The sequence below is a fragment of the Molossus molossus genome, unplaced genomic scaffold (genome assembly GCF_014108415.1).
Source record: "Molossus molossus isolate mMolMol1 unplaced genomic scaffold, mMolMol1.p scaffold_m16_p_18, whole genome shotgun sequence".
Classification (NCBI taxonomy): Eukaryota; Metazoa; Chordata; class Mammalia; order Chiroptera; family Molossidae; genus Molossus; species Molossus molossus.
Genome location: NW_023425353.1, coordinates 20,454,369 through 20,467,613, shown reverse-complemented (window position 1 = coordinate 20,467,613; position 13,245 = coordinate 20,454,369). Strand labels below are relative to the sequence as shown.

At 39.8% G+C, this 13,245-nt stretch overlaps 1 protein-coding gene across 7 annotated transcripts in view; it reads right to left on the bottom strand.

Annotated features, from left to right (window-relative positions):
* SFMBT1 (Scm like with four mbt domains 1) overlaps positions 1 to 13,245 on the bottom strand; it is a 145,949-nt gene that overhangs the window by 18,623 nt on the left and 114,081 nt on the right. For all 7 annotated transcript variants that reach the window (XM_036266416.1, XM_036266411.1, XM_036266412.1 and 4 more), the window contains 6 exons: positions 12,557 to 12,651; positions 11,751 to 11,852; positions 10,117 to 10,267; positions 7,490 to 7,572; positions 2,320 to 2,446; positions 923 to 1,036 (listed from right to left, as the gene is read on the bottom strand). In XM_036266416.1, the coding sequence (XP_036122309.1) occupies positions 923 to 1,036; positions 2,320 to 2,446; positions 7,490 to 7,572; positions 10,117 to 10,267; positions 11,751 to 11,852; positions 12,557 to 12,651 (672 nt within the window). The remainder of the gene's footprint in view (positions 1 to 922; positions 1,037 to 2,319; positions 2,447 to 7,489; positions 7,573 to 10,116; positions 10,268 to 11,750; positions 11,853 to 12,556; positions 12,652 to 13,245) is intronic.

The following is a 13,245-nucleotide window of genomic DNA, read 5'->3' as shown; positions in this document are numbered from 1 at the left end:
TTCCGATGGCATCTCATCACTGTTATAACAAAATGACATTGAACAAAACACATTATGAGGACCTGCTCTACTTTATTTTAAAAAATAAATATTTTATTGATTTTTTTAGAAAGAGAGGAAAGGAGAGGGAGATAGAAACATCAAGGTGAGAGAGATACATGGATCACTGCCTCCTGCACACCCCCTACTGGGGATGGAGTCTGCAACCCGGGCATGTGCCCTGACCAGAATCGAACCAGGACCTCAATTCATGGAACAATGCTCACCCCACTAAGTCACACTGGCTGGACAACCTGTTCTACTTTGAAAGAGCAAATTTTGTTATATAAATGATATTGCAATAAAGCTGTTTTAAAACACGGGGGCGGGGGGGAGGTTAGATCACTTTTATTTTTTATCTTTTTGGGTAGATCACTTTTATTATCAAGTTGCAAAAATACTCCAGCTTCCATCTTGCTCTCTCACTTGTTGGCTGATGGAAGCCAATGGCCATGCTGTGAGCTCCCCTATAAAGAGGCCCACATGGCAAAAAACTGAGGGAAGCCTCCCACCAACAGCCAGCAAGGAACTGAGGCCCTCAGTCCAATAGTCCAAGAGGAAATGTATTCTTGCCAACAATCCTCTGCATCAACTAGGCAGCAGATCTTCCCCTAGTAGAGCCTTGAGATGACTAGAACCCTGGCTGACACCTGTGCAGCTTTGTGAAAGATGGATCCAGAGGACCCAGCTAAGTTGTACCCAGATTCCTGACCCACAGAAACTGTAAGATAATGTTTGCTGCAATAAATAACTTCCTATGCAGGAACAGATAACCAGGGCATCATTTTGTTTTTCTCTGAAATGTCCAGATTCATCCTAAATGGTAGCAGCCACACAACAGATTATTTAATAACCAACCCTTGACCCAGAAAAAGACAGGTACCTCGTGCTCGACGAGGAGTGCTGAGAGGATGGCCATTGGTTTCACACCAGCCCAAAGGAAATATATCCATGGATTCCACACTCACAATACATTCAGGTATAGGCTTCTTAGAACCTGTTTAAATAAAACAAAATGTTTTAAACCACTGAATACCCTTTTTCATAAACTACTTTCTAGACTATCAATGTTCTATTATTGCAATAACACAGACATAAAGTCTCTTGAATAAGTTCCTTTTACACAGAAGTCATACTTTTTCACATGACAAACATTAAAAAAAAAAAAAAGATAACTGTCTCTCATGCATAGCTGTAAAAAGACCAAAATGGGTAGTGAACATACAGGATGACCTTTAGAGTTAGGGAATAGCAAATAAGCAACTGGAACTACCAGAAGTATCATTCAGACAGTTGACAAATATCAGTCAACTCCCTGAAATAATTGAAAAACAAAAGCAAAAGTGACAGTTCTTCTCAATGAGAACATGAGTTGTGGTACTTGGGGACAAGCCAGAGGTAGATCAGTGAATTCAAATCAGGAAGTGATATAGGCAAGTTGCTCAGCAGGAATTAAAAACTAAAGTCTATATTCAATACTGCCCTTGATATTTGTATCAAATGCCAATTCTACAAACTGCAAACAGAAGGTACTGAGTCTATTTGGCAGACAAATAAAATAAAAACCCAGGCCATATATAGTAACTGCAGTGTTGAGTACTCACCCTGCGCTTCTTCCAAAACCTATCCATCCAACTGTTGACTATTACTTTTTGTACATGTCTTTTTATTTTACATATTTTTGGTCTCTAATGAATGAGGACAACTGATATTATCTCTTGAATAAGTTAGCTGTTGATACACATGCTTATATATTTGGGTTAGATAAAAATATATGCTATTTGACTTACACTTTCTCTTCAAGAAAATAAAGGACTCTATAGTTAAGGCTTTTCACTTATATTCATTTTCTAAAATTTGAAAGTTAAGAACAAGAAAAGAAATTCTTACCTTAAAATCTTCCATTATAAATTAGCTAATTGATTAATTTTTTTTAATTATCCTCACCCGAGGACATTTTTCCATTTTTTGTTCACGTAGAGTGGGAGGGAGGGAGAGGAACAGAGAGAGAGAGAGAGAGAAACATCGACGTGAAAGGGACACGTCAAGTGGCTGCTACCCGCATGACCAACCAGGGCCGAGGACAAACTGCAACCGAGGTACACGCCCCTAGCGGGAACCAAACCCAGGTCTCTCGGGACCGCAGGTGGACACTCTAACCACTGAGCCAAACCGGCCAGGGCGCTAATTGATTAATTTTAACAAACCACATTATAGGGGTGAATAGAAAAGACAAAGAAGAGGGGCCATAGGAAGGCTTCTCGGAGTACTGGCACTTACCCTCCAGCTGGAGCCACAAGTAGGAGCCTCGCACAGCAGTGACGGTAGCAACACATACTTCCTCAGGAAGAAGAGGGTTCACTGCCTCAAGCTTCATGTTCTCCTTAAATTCGTGCTCAGAAATTGACTAGAAAATAAATGAATCAAATCCAAAACACACTAAGTATTAACTCACAAAAACCTTTTGCAAGTGATATTTAATCCTGAGTAATACTTTAAGGCTATAAATTTACTTTGCTTTGTTTTGTTTCTTAATAAAGATAAGGAAAAATGTCTTTCTTCTCGTTGTTATGGGAAGTCTCAGAAGTCAGACATACCTGTATTACTGCTACCTTTGTGACCTTGCTCAAGCTATGTAACCTCTTTTTGCCTCAGTTTCCTCATATGCCAGATGACACTGAGAACACCTATCTCACTGGGTCTTTATGAGGTTTCCATAAAATAAAGTACCTAAGGCTCTGTGCCCTGAACCACTGGCTCCTCACCACTGTTGGTTTGCTGACCCTCCCATAAAGAACCCCATCATACAATAAACTGCCTGGTTCCTAATGCTATGAGATTCATATAAGGGAGTCAGGATAAACAATGCTTATAAATAGGGAAAAGGGTCATTTAAAATATATGTTTTAACCTGGCCGGTGTAGCGCAGTGGTTGAACATCGACCCATGCACCAAGAGGTTGCCAGTTTAATTCCCGATTAGGGCAAATGCCCAGGTTGTGGGCCAAATCCACAGTGGGGGGCATGCAGGAGATGGCCAATCAATATTCTCTTTCATCGATGTTCCTATCTCTCTCTCCCTCTCCCTTCCTCTTTTTCTAAAAAATAAATAAGTAAAGCCCTGGCCGGTTTGGCTCAGCGGTTAGAGTGTCGGCCTGCGGTCCCGAGAGACCCGGGTTCGATTCCCGCTAAGGGCACGTACCTCGGTTGCAGTTTGTCCCCGGCCCTGGTTGGTCGTGCGGGTGGCAGCCACTCGATGTGTCCCTTTCACATTGATGTTTCTCTCTCTCTCTCTCTTCCTCTCTCTCCCTCCCACTCTATCTGAACAAAAAATGGAAAAATGTCCTCAGGAGAGGATTAAAAAATAAATAAATAAATAAATAAAAATAAAATAAAATAAATAAGTAAAATACATGTTTTAAAAATTTGCAGCTTCTGAGTCAAAATATAGAACTGAACTTCTGTATTTGTTCTCTCTTCCTTCTGACAACTCACTAAAACTAAGGTGTTTTTTGAAAAACATAAATCTGCTAGGATAAACAGGAGAGGAAACAACAACATTCTATAAGCTATAAAATAGGGTCTAGAACTAACTTAGCAGATTAAAGAAAGGTAAACCTAAGCTGACAATGAGGAAAGCTAAGAAATGGCAGCACCAGGTACGAGGCAAATAGAGGTGGAAGAGAAATCGTTAAAATAAAAAGATTTGTTGAAATTTAGGTCATGCCATTAGCTCCTCCACTCTATAGCTCAGGGCAACTGTCCCACCCGCTCCCCTACAGTAGATGAAATTTATCCTCCAGAGAAGTTGGCAACACACAAGATTCCTGGGCAGGAGGACACAGGAACTGTTGAAGGCAGGCATGCAGTGCCCAAAACAGGGGTTTGTAAGTGGAATGTGAAAGATCTAGCCCTGGCCTCTACTGTGTAGGGAAGGGACCAGAAGAGACTTCTTGTGGTAACATGATAAGCCCAAGAAACACATAAAAATATGGATTAGGTATCCCCAACAAATGACCAGCCAGACCCCACCCTACAGGAAAGTTCAAGGTTGATAAGCCCCACCAGTATACTCAGAGATTCCAATCAGCTTTTTCTTTTAGTTCCCCATTCTCAAATATAAGCTAACAACTAAGAATTACCAGACATCTAAAGTTATAAAAGCTAGAGACTGAAACAAGCAAAGTAAGCAATTTGGAAAAAACAAATCATGTAAGAAGAAAGATTCCTAAAAGGCGAAGATAATTAACATATTCTGAATGATAAGTAACATTACTGCAACCTTAAAGTAAAACACTACTGCATTAAATCCAAACATTCAGAACAGAAATAGTTCTGGATATCAAAACAATGATGTTAAAAGTTAAAAACTCAAAAGAAGGGTTGAAAGCCCTGATCGGGTCACTCAGTTGGTTAAAACCCTGTCCCAATACACCAAGGTTGCAGGTTTGATCTCCGGTCAGGGCACATACAACCAGCAACCAATGAATGCATAAATAAAAAATCAACTGAAAAAAAAAAGACTGAAAGATAAAGTTGACGAAATCTAGCACACAAAGGAAAAAGACTAAGCAACAGGAAACAGGAGGAAAACAAAGTAAGAAAAGCAGAGGTCTTATCCAAAAGCCCAACATATAACTTTTTAAAATTCTAGAAAAAGAGAGAAATGGAAGGACATCAAAGAAGAAATTCAAGAGAACCTTCCAGCACAGAGAGGTACGAATGTCCAGAGAGAAAATGCTCACTAAGAACTCAGCATGTGAATGAAGACAGGCCACACCACAGCTCATCGCTGTGAAACGTGGTCAGAGGTCTATACCCTTCCAGGGAGGACATAAAAGACAGATTCGTCTGTGAAAGATCGAGAATAAGAATGGCTTTCAACTTTTCTGGAAGGTAGAGCAACACTGTAAGATAGAAAACAACAGAGTAATGTTTTTAAAACTCTCAAGGAAAATTACTTCTGACCTAAAATTCCGTATTGAGCCAAATCAATCAAGTAGTAGAACGAAGACATTTTCAAACATGCAAAGCCTATAAAAATTTACCTCCCTTGCATCACATTTCAGGAAGCTACTGAGAGAAAGACTCCATCAAAACAAGGGAGCAAACCAAGACAGAACGAGGAGGCCACATGATACACAAAACAGAAGGAGGAGAGTCAATTCCTCGGGTAGCACTGAAGAGCAGTTTCCAGGATTAAAACTACACTATAAGCCCTGGCAAGTTTGGCTCAGAGGTTAGAGCGTTGGCCCTCAGACCAAAAGGTCTCAGGTTCGATTCCAGGCAAAGGGCACGCGTACCTGGGTTGCAGGTTTGATCCCGGGCCCTGGTAAGGGTTGTGTGGGAGGCAATCAATCGATGTGTGTCTCTCTCCCTCTCCCTCCTTCCCTTCCACTCTATCTAAAAATCAGTGGAAAAATATTCTCAGGTGAGTATTCTAAAAAAAACCAACCTACTCTGCAAGCCTAGAGAGCAACCCGTCTAGGGAGAGAAAATGGATGTTGCTAGGAGGGATATCTCTAAAAAAAATAACAGAAAATGACAGATTTCCTACATCTGGGTATCAAGAGTGGCCATGGATGTGAGAAAATGAAAACACAGCTAAAAAATATGTTGTATTTTAACCTCTCAATCCTAAAACAACAGCAACAACAACAACAAAGCACTTTAACTAGAAAGAAAATACACAAGTTCAGCTGGACCAAATAGACTGAAAGATGCTACAGGGCAGCTGCGCATTTTGCTCCAAACATGGGACTACGACCCAGGCACCGGCCACTCGTGCTTGTGTTCTGCACAATCATCTCACTCAGGGCCCATTTACCAGGTGCATGGAGCCAAAGCTACACATCCTGATGGCGGGACTTTAGACACCTGTAGAAGTGGTTGGTTGCAAAAGAATTTTACATTCATACTGTTTCAAAGTACCAAAGTTGTCATTCTACTGAAAATTACATGGTTTACGTTAGGTATAGTTTATGCAAAAAAAGACTGGAGGAAACACATGCTGACAATCTATACTCAAAGGAAAAGCCTTACCAAAAGATGAACAGATGAATGCATATTTATACATCTTAAATTAAAATAGATTGTTTCATCAAAAAGATGAATCACTGATTTATCTGACTTTCAATTAATCCACTAATTATCTGTCTGACAGAGTCAGATAAGGAAACTTCTGCATATATTATCCATGTCTCTCCCAACTTTCAAAAAAATTGTTTCATAAGGGGGGGAATGACAGATTTCCTGATGTGATTGCCTTTGTGAAAATAGTTATAAAAAGGCTACTGGAAGGTGTGGGGAAAAATAACAATAAAACAACGAAAATTAAGCTATGAAACACAAGGACAAATTAAAAAAGGAAATTTTCCCTGGCCAGTTTGCCTCAGCAGTTATAGCGTCGGCCTGTGGACCGAAGAGTCGTGGATTCAATTCTAGTTGGGGACATATGACTGGGTTGTATGTTTGCCCTGCCCTGACCAGGCCTGTTTAGGAGGCAACCAATCGATGTGTGTCTCTCAACATCTCGCTCTCTCTGTCTCTCTCTCTCCCTCCCCCCGCACTCCCACTCTCTAAAAAGTAAAAAATCAATGATGGAGGGAGAAAGAAACTCATAAAATACTGCAATGCTCAGCTGTGAATAATATCTGAATGCACATGGTAATGTAAATAATTCAGATTTAACTTAAAGTTGTAATATAACTCTAACAAAAAAAAGAGGTGGGGAAGACAGGAGAAAGGTAATGTAAAATAGCTAAATGCTTATTTACCATAATGCAGAACCAATAGACATGTTAACAATCAATGATTCAAAAAATAGCAGCATGGCCCTGGCCGGTGTGGCTCAGCGGTTGGAGCATCGGCCTGTGGACCAGAAAGTCCTGGGTTCGGTTCCCGCTAGGGGCACATACCAAAAACAACAACAACAACAACAAAAAATAACAGCATGTTATTTTGAAAATGAGAAGTATAACTATCACAATAATGGTAAGAAGAATAGGAAGTGACTATTTGTAGGAAGGGAGACTGTGGAAATGGACAGAGAACTGTTGTTTTATGCTCTAAGCTTTTTGTAAACCATGTGCATTGTTTTATTTTGATAAACAATATTACTATGTTAATATAATTATTTTGATAGAGTATTTTTAAATAAGTTTACAATTTTTCCTCTACTTAATATTATTTCATGTTATTGAATCACCAAAAATCGTTATGAACTAAAATTTAAAATTCACATTTCAGCCAATAAAAAGTGATATACTTTAAATACTAATTAAAGTAACAAATTAACTTCTGCAGTGAATGAATTTTTCCCTGGACCATTTTATTACAATCAACATGATGCTTATTTGCATTGAGTGAGAGGACTGACTTCAGAATAATCATCATAAAAAGCACAGGAAGCAATCCAGAAGCAGTAGCCATGAAGGGTCATGGCTTCTCACCTCTGGGAAGCACCTCTGGGGAGCAGCTTCAGCACCACACTGTTTGAGGTAGTCAGCCCAGTCAAAGTCCTGGCCTGGGTAGCCTAGGTAGAAACAAACGAACAATGATTCACACCACACAAGCCTGCCTGGCTTTATAACTCTGCCAAGTATCTATTCACAACTTCTAATTTTGCTAATTTGGAGACTCTAATCATTTTAGAGAGGGGGAAAAAACACCTTAAAAATCCAAAACATTGACCTGGCTGGTTTTGCTAGCAGTTAAGAACACTGGCCTGCGAACCAGAGAGTCCTGGGTGGATTCCAGCCAAGGGCACATACCTTGGTTGCGGTTCATCCCCGAGCCTGGTTGAGGTTGCGCGAGTGGCAACCAATTGATGTGTTGCTCTCACATCGATGTTTCTCTCTCCCCCCACCCCCTCCCTCTGTCTGAAGATAAATGTAAAAATATTCTTAGGTGAGAATTAAAAACAAAACAAAACCCAAAGCATTGTTAATTTTATAAAATAGAGCAGAGCAGCCCTGGCCAGTTTGGCTCAGCAGTTGGAGCATCGGCCCACGGACCAGAGAGTCCCGGGTTCGGTTCCCGGTAAGGGCACGTGGTTGGTTGCAGTTGGTCTCCAGCCCCAATTGGGGTCATGTGGGTGACAACCACTCCATGTGTCTCTCTCACATGGATGTTTCTCTCTCTCTTCCTCCCGCTCTGTCTGAAGATAAATGCAAAAATGTCCTCAGGTGAGGATAAAAAATAAATAAATAAATAAAATAGAGCAGAGCAAATATAGTCAAACTATATGACAATACAATTCTTTGGATAAAATCGGAAACTTTTATGTTTTAAACTAGGCATTTATTTTGAGCAATATTTTATATGATTAGTTACTGGCAATTTACCAAAAAATTTAAGACAGTTATAACTGGATTTGATTTGTGCCAATAAATCTAATCTCATTATCAATTCTATTATGACTCAGGCTCTAAAGGAAAAGAGACAGCAGTACTATTTAATTAGTGAAGACTTTTCTTCTTTCATAAAGCTATTTCCTTAAACATATCTTAGCTCCTACGGATACTCTTAACACTGGTTTTCAGATTCATGCCCTACAGAGAATTCCAATGCTCTTGTAACCTGAATCATGAATTCATTTCAGAAAAAAAAAGCTGAGCTTAACTCTCTACTTATATCGATCAACATTCCCGGTAGAAGTCTCTGCATCTGTGTGCAAGAAGCTGAACGGGGCCCGCTGTGCTGAGTTGTTCTCTGCTCGCAGAACTTAACAGCTCACAGGCACAAAGCAGGTTACTCAAGACTATGCCATCCTACTGCCAAACAGCCCCTGCAATCACCTCTTCTGCCCAACTGAGATCGGTATGTTCTACCTCTACCTCCACCTCAATTCCTCATGGTAAATTATCTGCCATTTTTAATTATATATTCCGCTACTTTCCTTCTATTTACAAAGACAGCTGAGTTGTCTTTAACAATGCTGAAGACTCCAATAGCTTTAATAATTGGTTTTCTTTTTCACATAAAGGCAGAAGGCAGGAAAAACTTGGGATGTCCAGAGGCTTCCAGCAAAACAAAAACTTCCTCTTGTAGGTGTGTTCCTCACCCCATCACCACCAGGCAGACACTCTCACTCTCTGTCCACTGATGAAGGAGAACCTGGGAGGCTCTCACACTGTTTTCCCACATTTGCTCCTTGAAGGAAATGTGTTGTGCTCACTTCTGCCTCCCCAGTGACAAGCCCAATGCCTGGTTCATAGCAAACATTCCATAAATGTTTGCTGGATGAATGAAAGCTGAATGGAAGGCAAAGGTTCCGAGTTTATGACTCCTGCACCACACAGAGCACTTCCAGCCCCATGTTCCAGCGGTCAACATTTAGACAGTAAAGCCGGGCTTTACCAGAGCCTACTAAAAAAGGATATATAGACTACCAAACAATTTGGTTTGCTGATAGAAAAATCAGAAAAATGTCTGACACTTCCAGATATCCAAGTTTAAAAATATTAAAAATTTCATCCAAGCTCAACTAAGTCATATATTTATGAGTCTTGATTAAAGGGTCAAAGATTATATTTCGCAAAGATGCAAACACCAGAAAATAGGCTGCTACCTTCCTTTCTACAGCCCCTCTATGTCCTACTGCTGACCATAAACCTCTCTCTGGAATCTGAAGAGTCTCTCTCCAAGATGAAGCCCAGAAACCTAAAAATCATCAATAATCTATCTCCTAGCTCTAGCTCTAACGTCTCTTCGCATAAGTCAGCTCCCAACATCCACTGCACATACTACTGCCAACTCTCTGTGACCTCCCAACAGAAACAAGATAGAAGGAGCTAAGGAACCTGCATGGAACCCTAGGTTGTCAAGGAGATGCATTTGTCAAGGTAGGAGGATAGAACATACTTTATATAGTAGTTTTACTTAATCTATAACTTTCAAATATGTAAATATATGGAATCTAGACCTTCATCTATACTTGTCTTGGGCACTCAAAATGTTAAGGATAGCCTGGGGCATGAAGAGAAAAAGGAAAAAAAGATCCAGATAATGCCATCTGATAAATCTCATTTCAAAGGAAAGTTCCCAATAAACAATTCAGAACAGAATGAATGGATACCAGGAGGGGGGCTGATGTGTAAACCATTCTTCAGACTCCACTGCACAGGGAAAATACCAGGACTGTTGACATGACACACAAAAGATCGCTTCGCGTGATTCTCTGGTCGCAAATCATCCATTTCCACCAGAAAGTACTTCTCATCAAAAACCTGTACATACAATTTAATTAATAGATGAATGGTTTATGTGTACACAACACACACACACACACACACACACACACACACACACACATTTCCTTGGCACAGCCGAACATGTTACAAAAGTTCATAGCTACACCCTGGCCAGGTAGCTCAGTTGGTTGGAGTATCATCTCATACACCAAAAAGTTTGCAGGTTTGATTCCCAGTTAGGGCACGTACCTAGGTTTCGGGTTTGATGCCTAGTTGGGGTGCATATGGGAGGCAACCAATCGATGTTTCTCTCTGTCTCTCTCTAAAAATCAATTAAGATATATCCTTGGGTGAGGATTAAAAAAAATAAGTTCATAGCTACAATGGGTATTAAAAATAATAATATATATTCAATAAATGTTAGCTCTTTGTCAGGCACTGTTTTAATTTAATGCTTTTCATGTATTAATTCAGTTTTAATATTCCTAACAGTCTAATGAGGTAGGCACCATTATCAACCCCATTTTGCAGATAAAGAAACTAAGTTTAAAAAGAGGTTAAATAACTGGCCTCATGTTACACAGCCAGGAACAAGCAGAACCTGGATTCAAATCTAAGCACTGAGGCTCCAAACAAAATTTAGGTTAGGCTTACTGAAGAGTCAACTACACCAGTATATTAGATTTTCAAATCCTAGCCTAGTTTCAAATGCCAAAGAGGTTTTATGAACCTCCTCTGGCACCTTACTACCCCACAGCCCTCAGACTCCAGTCGCAGCCTTCTAATCCCATGGCAGAGTTAGAATTCCTCCCTGTTCTAAGAATAATCTTCTTCCAAGGCAAGGAAACTTTAAATCTTAACAGGTTGGATGAATCAGCAGCAAGGCAACCATTCCTCTTCTAGTCATACTTAACTTTTGGTTCTACTTTCAGCAAATGGGTTTTTAAACTGAAATTCTCTCCTTTATGCCTCAGTTCTAGTAACTGAGTAACTGGGCCTTGACAACCTGCCCAGTTCTTGTGGTTACTCCTAACAAGAGCCTTACTGGTATCAGTCTTTCAAAAGATTAAAGTTTGAACCTGAAATCCATGGCTGGAGCAATCCAAGTGGCAGCTCCTGTGACACTAATCAGCTGCTCCCCACACGTCTCCTCAGCTCAGTGAGCCACGCACCTGGCTGGACACCAATGACAATGCCCACCTGCATACTTTGCAGATACCATGGTCCACCTGCCAGTTAAACCTCCTCTAGTACATCTAGACCTGCCCCCCCAAAACATGCCCCTCTACTCTGGCGCCCAGTCTTTGGTTGGCTGGCTGGGGCAACCAACCTCAGAAAAAGGGATGGGCCACAGAGAACTGGACAGTACAAGTAAAAATGTGTACAGAAGTAATTCTAACCTCACAGCTTATGAAAAACAATGGGTTGGATTAGTAGAGCTTGAAATCAAAATACTACCAATTTCTTAAACCAGTCACCCTGATAGGAATTCTTACTAAGAAAGTTGGCCCCATTTTACCTTAACAACTGTAGCAGGAGAAATCCCAAAAGGAGACCAGGGATCCACAGCTTCCAATTTCATATTTACAGAGAATGCATGTGTTCCAATCACTTGTTTGTCCTGAAATGCAAACACCAAGAGGAAATAAGAATACAGTATTTTCACATTATTTTATACTTATATATAGCTGAATACTACTCTTAATTAATTAAAACAATGTAACTGTCCAGCTTCTGGTAAATAACCTAATTCTATAATTTTCTTCCCTGAAAAAATTACTGAGGAATAAAACCACAGGAGGCACTCATACTCTCTATATTTTGAACACAAAGGCTACCTGAAGGAAAAACAAGTTTATTTGATAACAAGTCAAAACTATGTAGTTAAAAATCCCTTCACTTTGAAGGGATTAAGAAGTATAAATTGCCAGTTATAAAAAAGTAACAGGATGTAGAATACAGCGTAGAAAATATAATCAATAATACTGTAATAACTATGTATGGTGTCAGATGGGTACTAGACTTACTGGGGGAACACTTTGTAAGTTATATAAATGTTTAATCACTATGCGGTACACCTGAAACTAATATAATATTGTGTCAACTATAATTAAAATTTAAAAATATACTTTTAAAGAGTAGAAAAGGCTTGAAATGCTTTAAGAGAACTGTAGGAGAAAACCTAGACCATTTTTAGAAGAAGAAACAGGTGAGCCTTCAAACCTCTTCCCTCCTTCAGATGCCACAGGACACTCACTGACTCTAGAGGTTATTCTATGCTTTGTACCTCCCTTAAATTGTTTTACTCTACTTGTTTGTTTTTACCTTAAATAAGTAAGATGGTAATGGCTCTTCCTCTTCCTCTTTCACTTTGGCCAAAATCTCTTGCCATTCGGTTTCATTTTTCAGATGTCTGATGGCTTTAGTAAAACAAGATAGGTAACTTTATTTTTTTTTTTTAATTATTTTTAAATATGTTTATATTGATTTTTTAGAGGGAGAGAGACAAAGATAGAAATATCAATGGGAGAGAGACACATCAATCGGCTGCCTCCTGCATGCCCCTTATTGGGGATTGAGCCTAAAACCGAGGCATGTGCCCTGACTGGGAATTGAACTGAGACCTCTCAGGCCATGGGACGATGCTCAAGCCACTGAGCCACACTGGCCAGGCAACTTTAAATAATGACAGAACTTATACACTTAATAACTATTCTGAAAGCATTCGCATAAGTAAAAAAGTCACTTTCCACTGGGAAAAGAAAAGGGTTCAAGCCCACTTATACCATCTTCACTCAAAGAACTTGTACCTTCTTTGTCTCCTCTGTTCAGAGCCTGGGTGGTTAAGTGTAATAAAAATCTATATTGAGATCAGGAGGACTGCTGTGGTCCACAAAATAACATAATACAGCATCCAAATTGGGGCACATAATAACAAATGCAAATTGATTTAAATAGTAACTCCAGTTATAATCTCTTGTTCAACAAATTGCTTTGAACCCAAGATCTGTCCC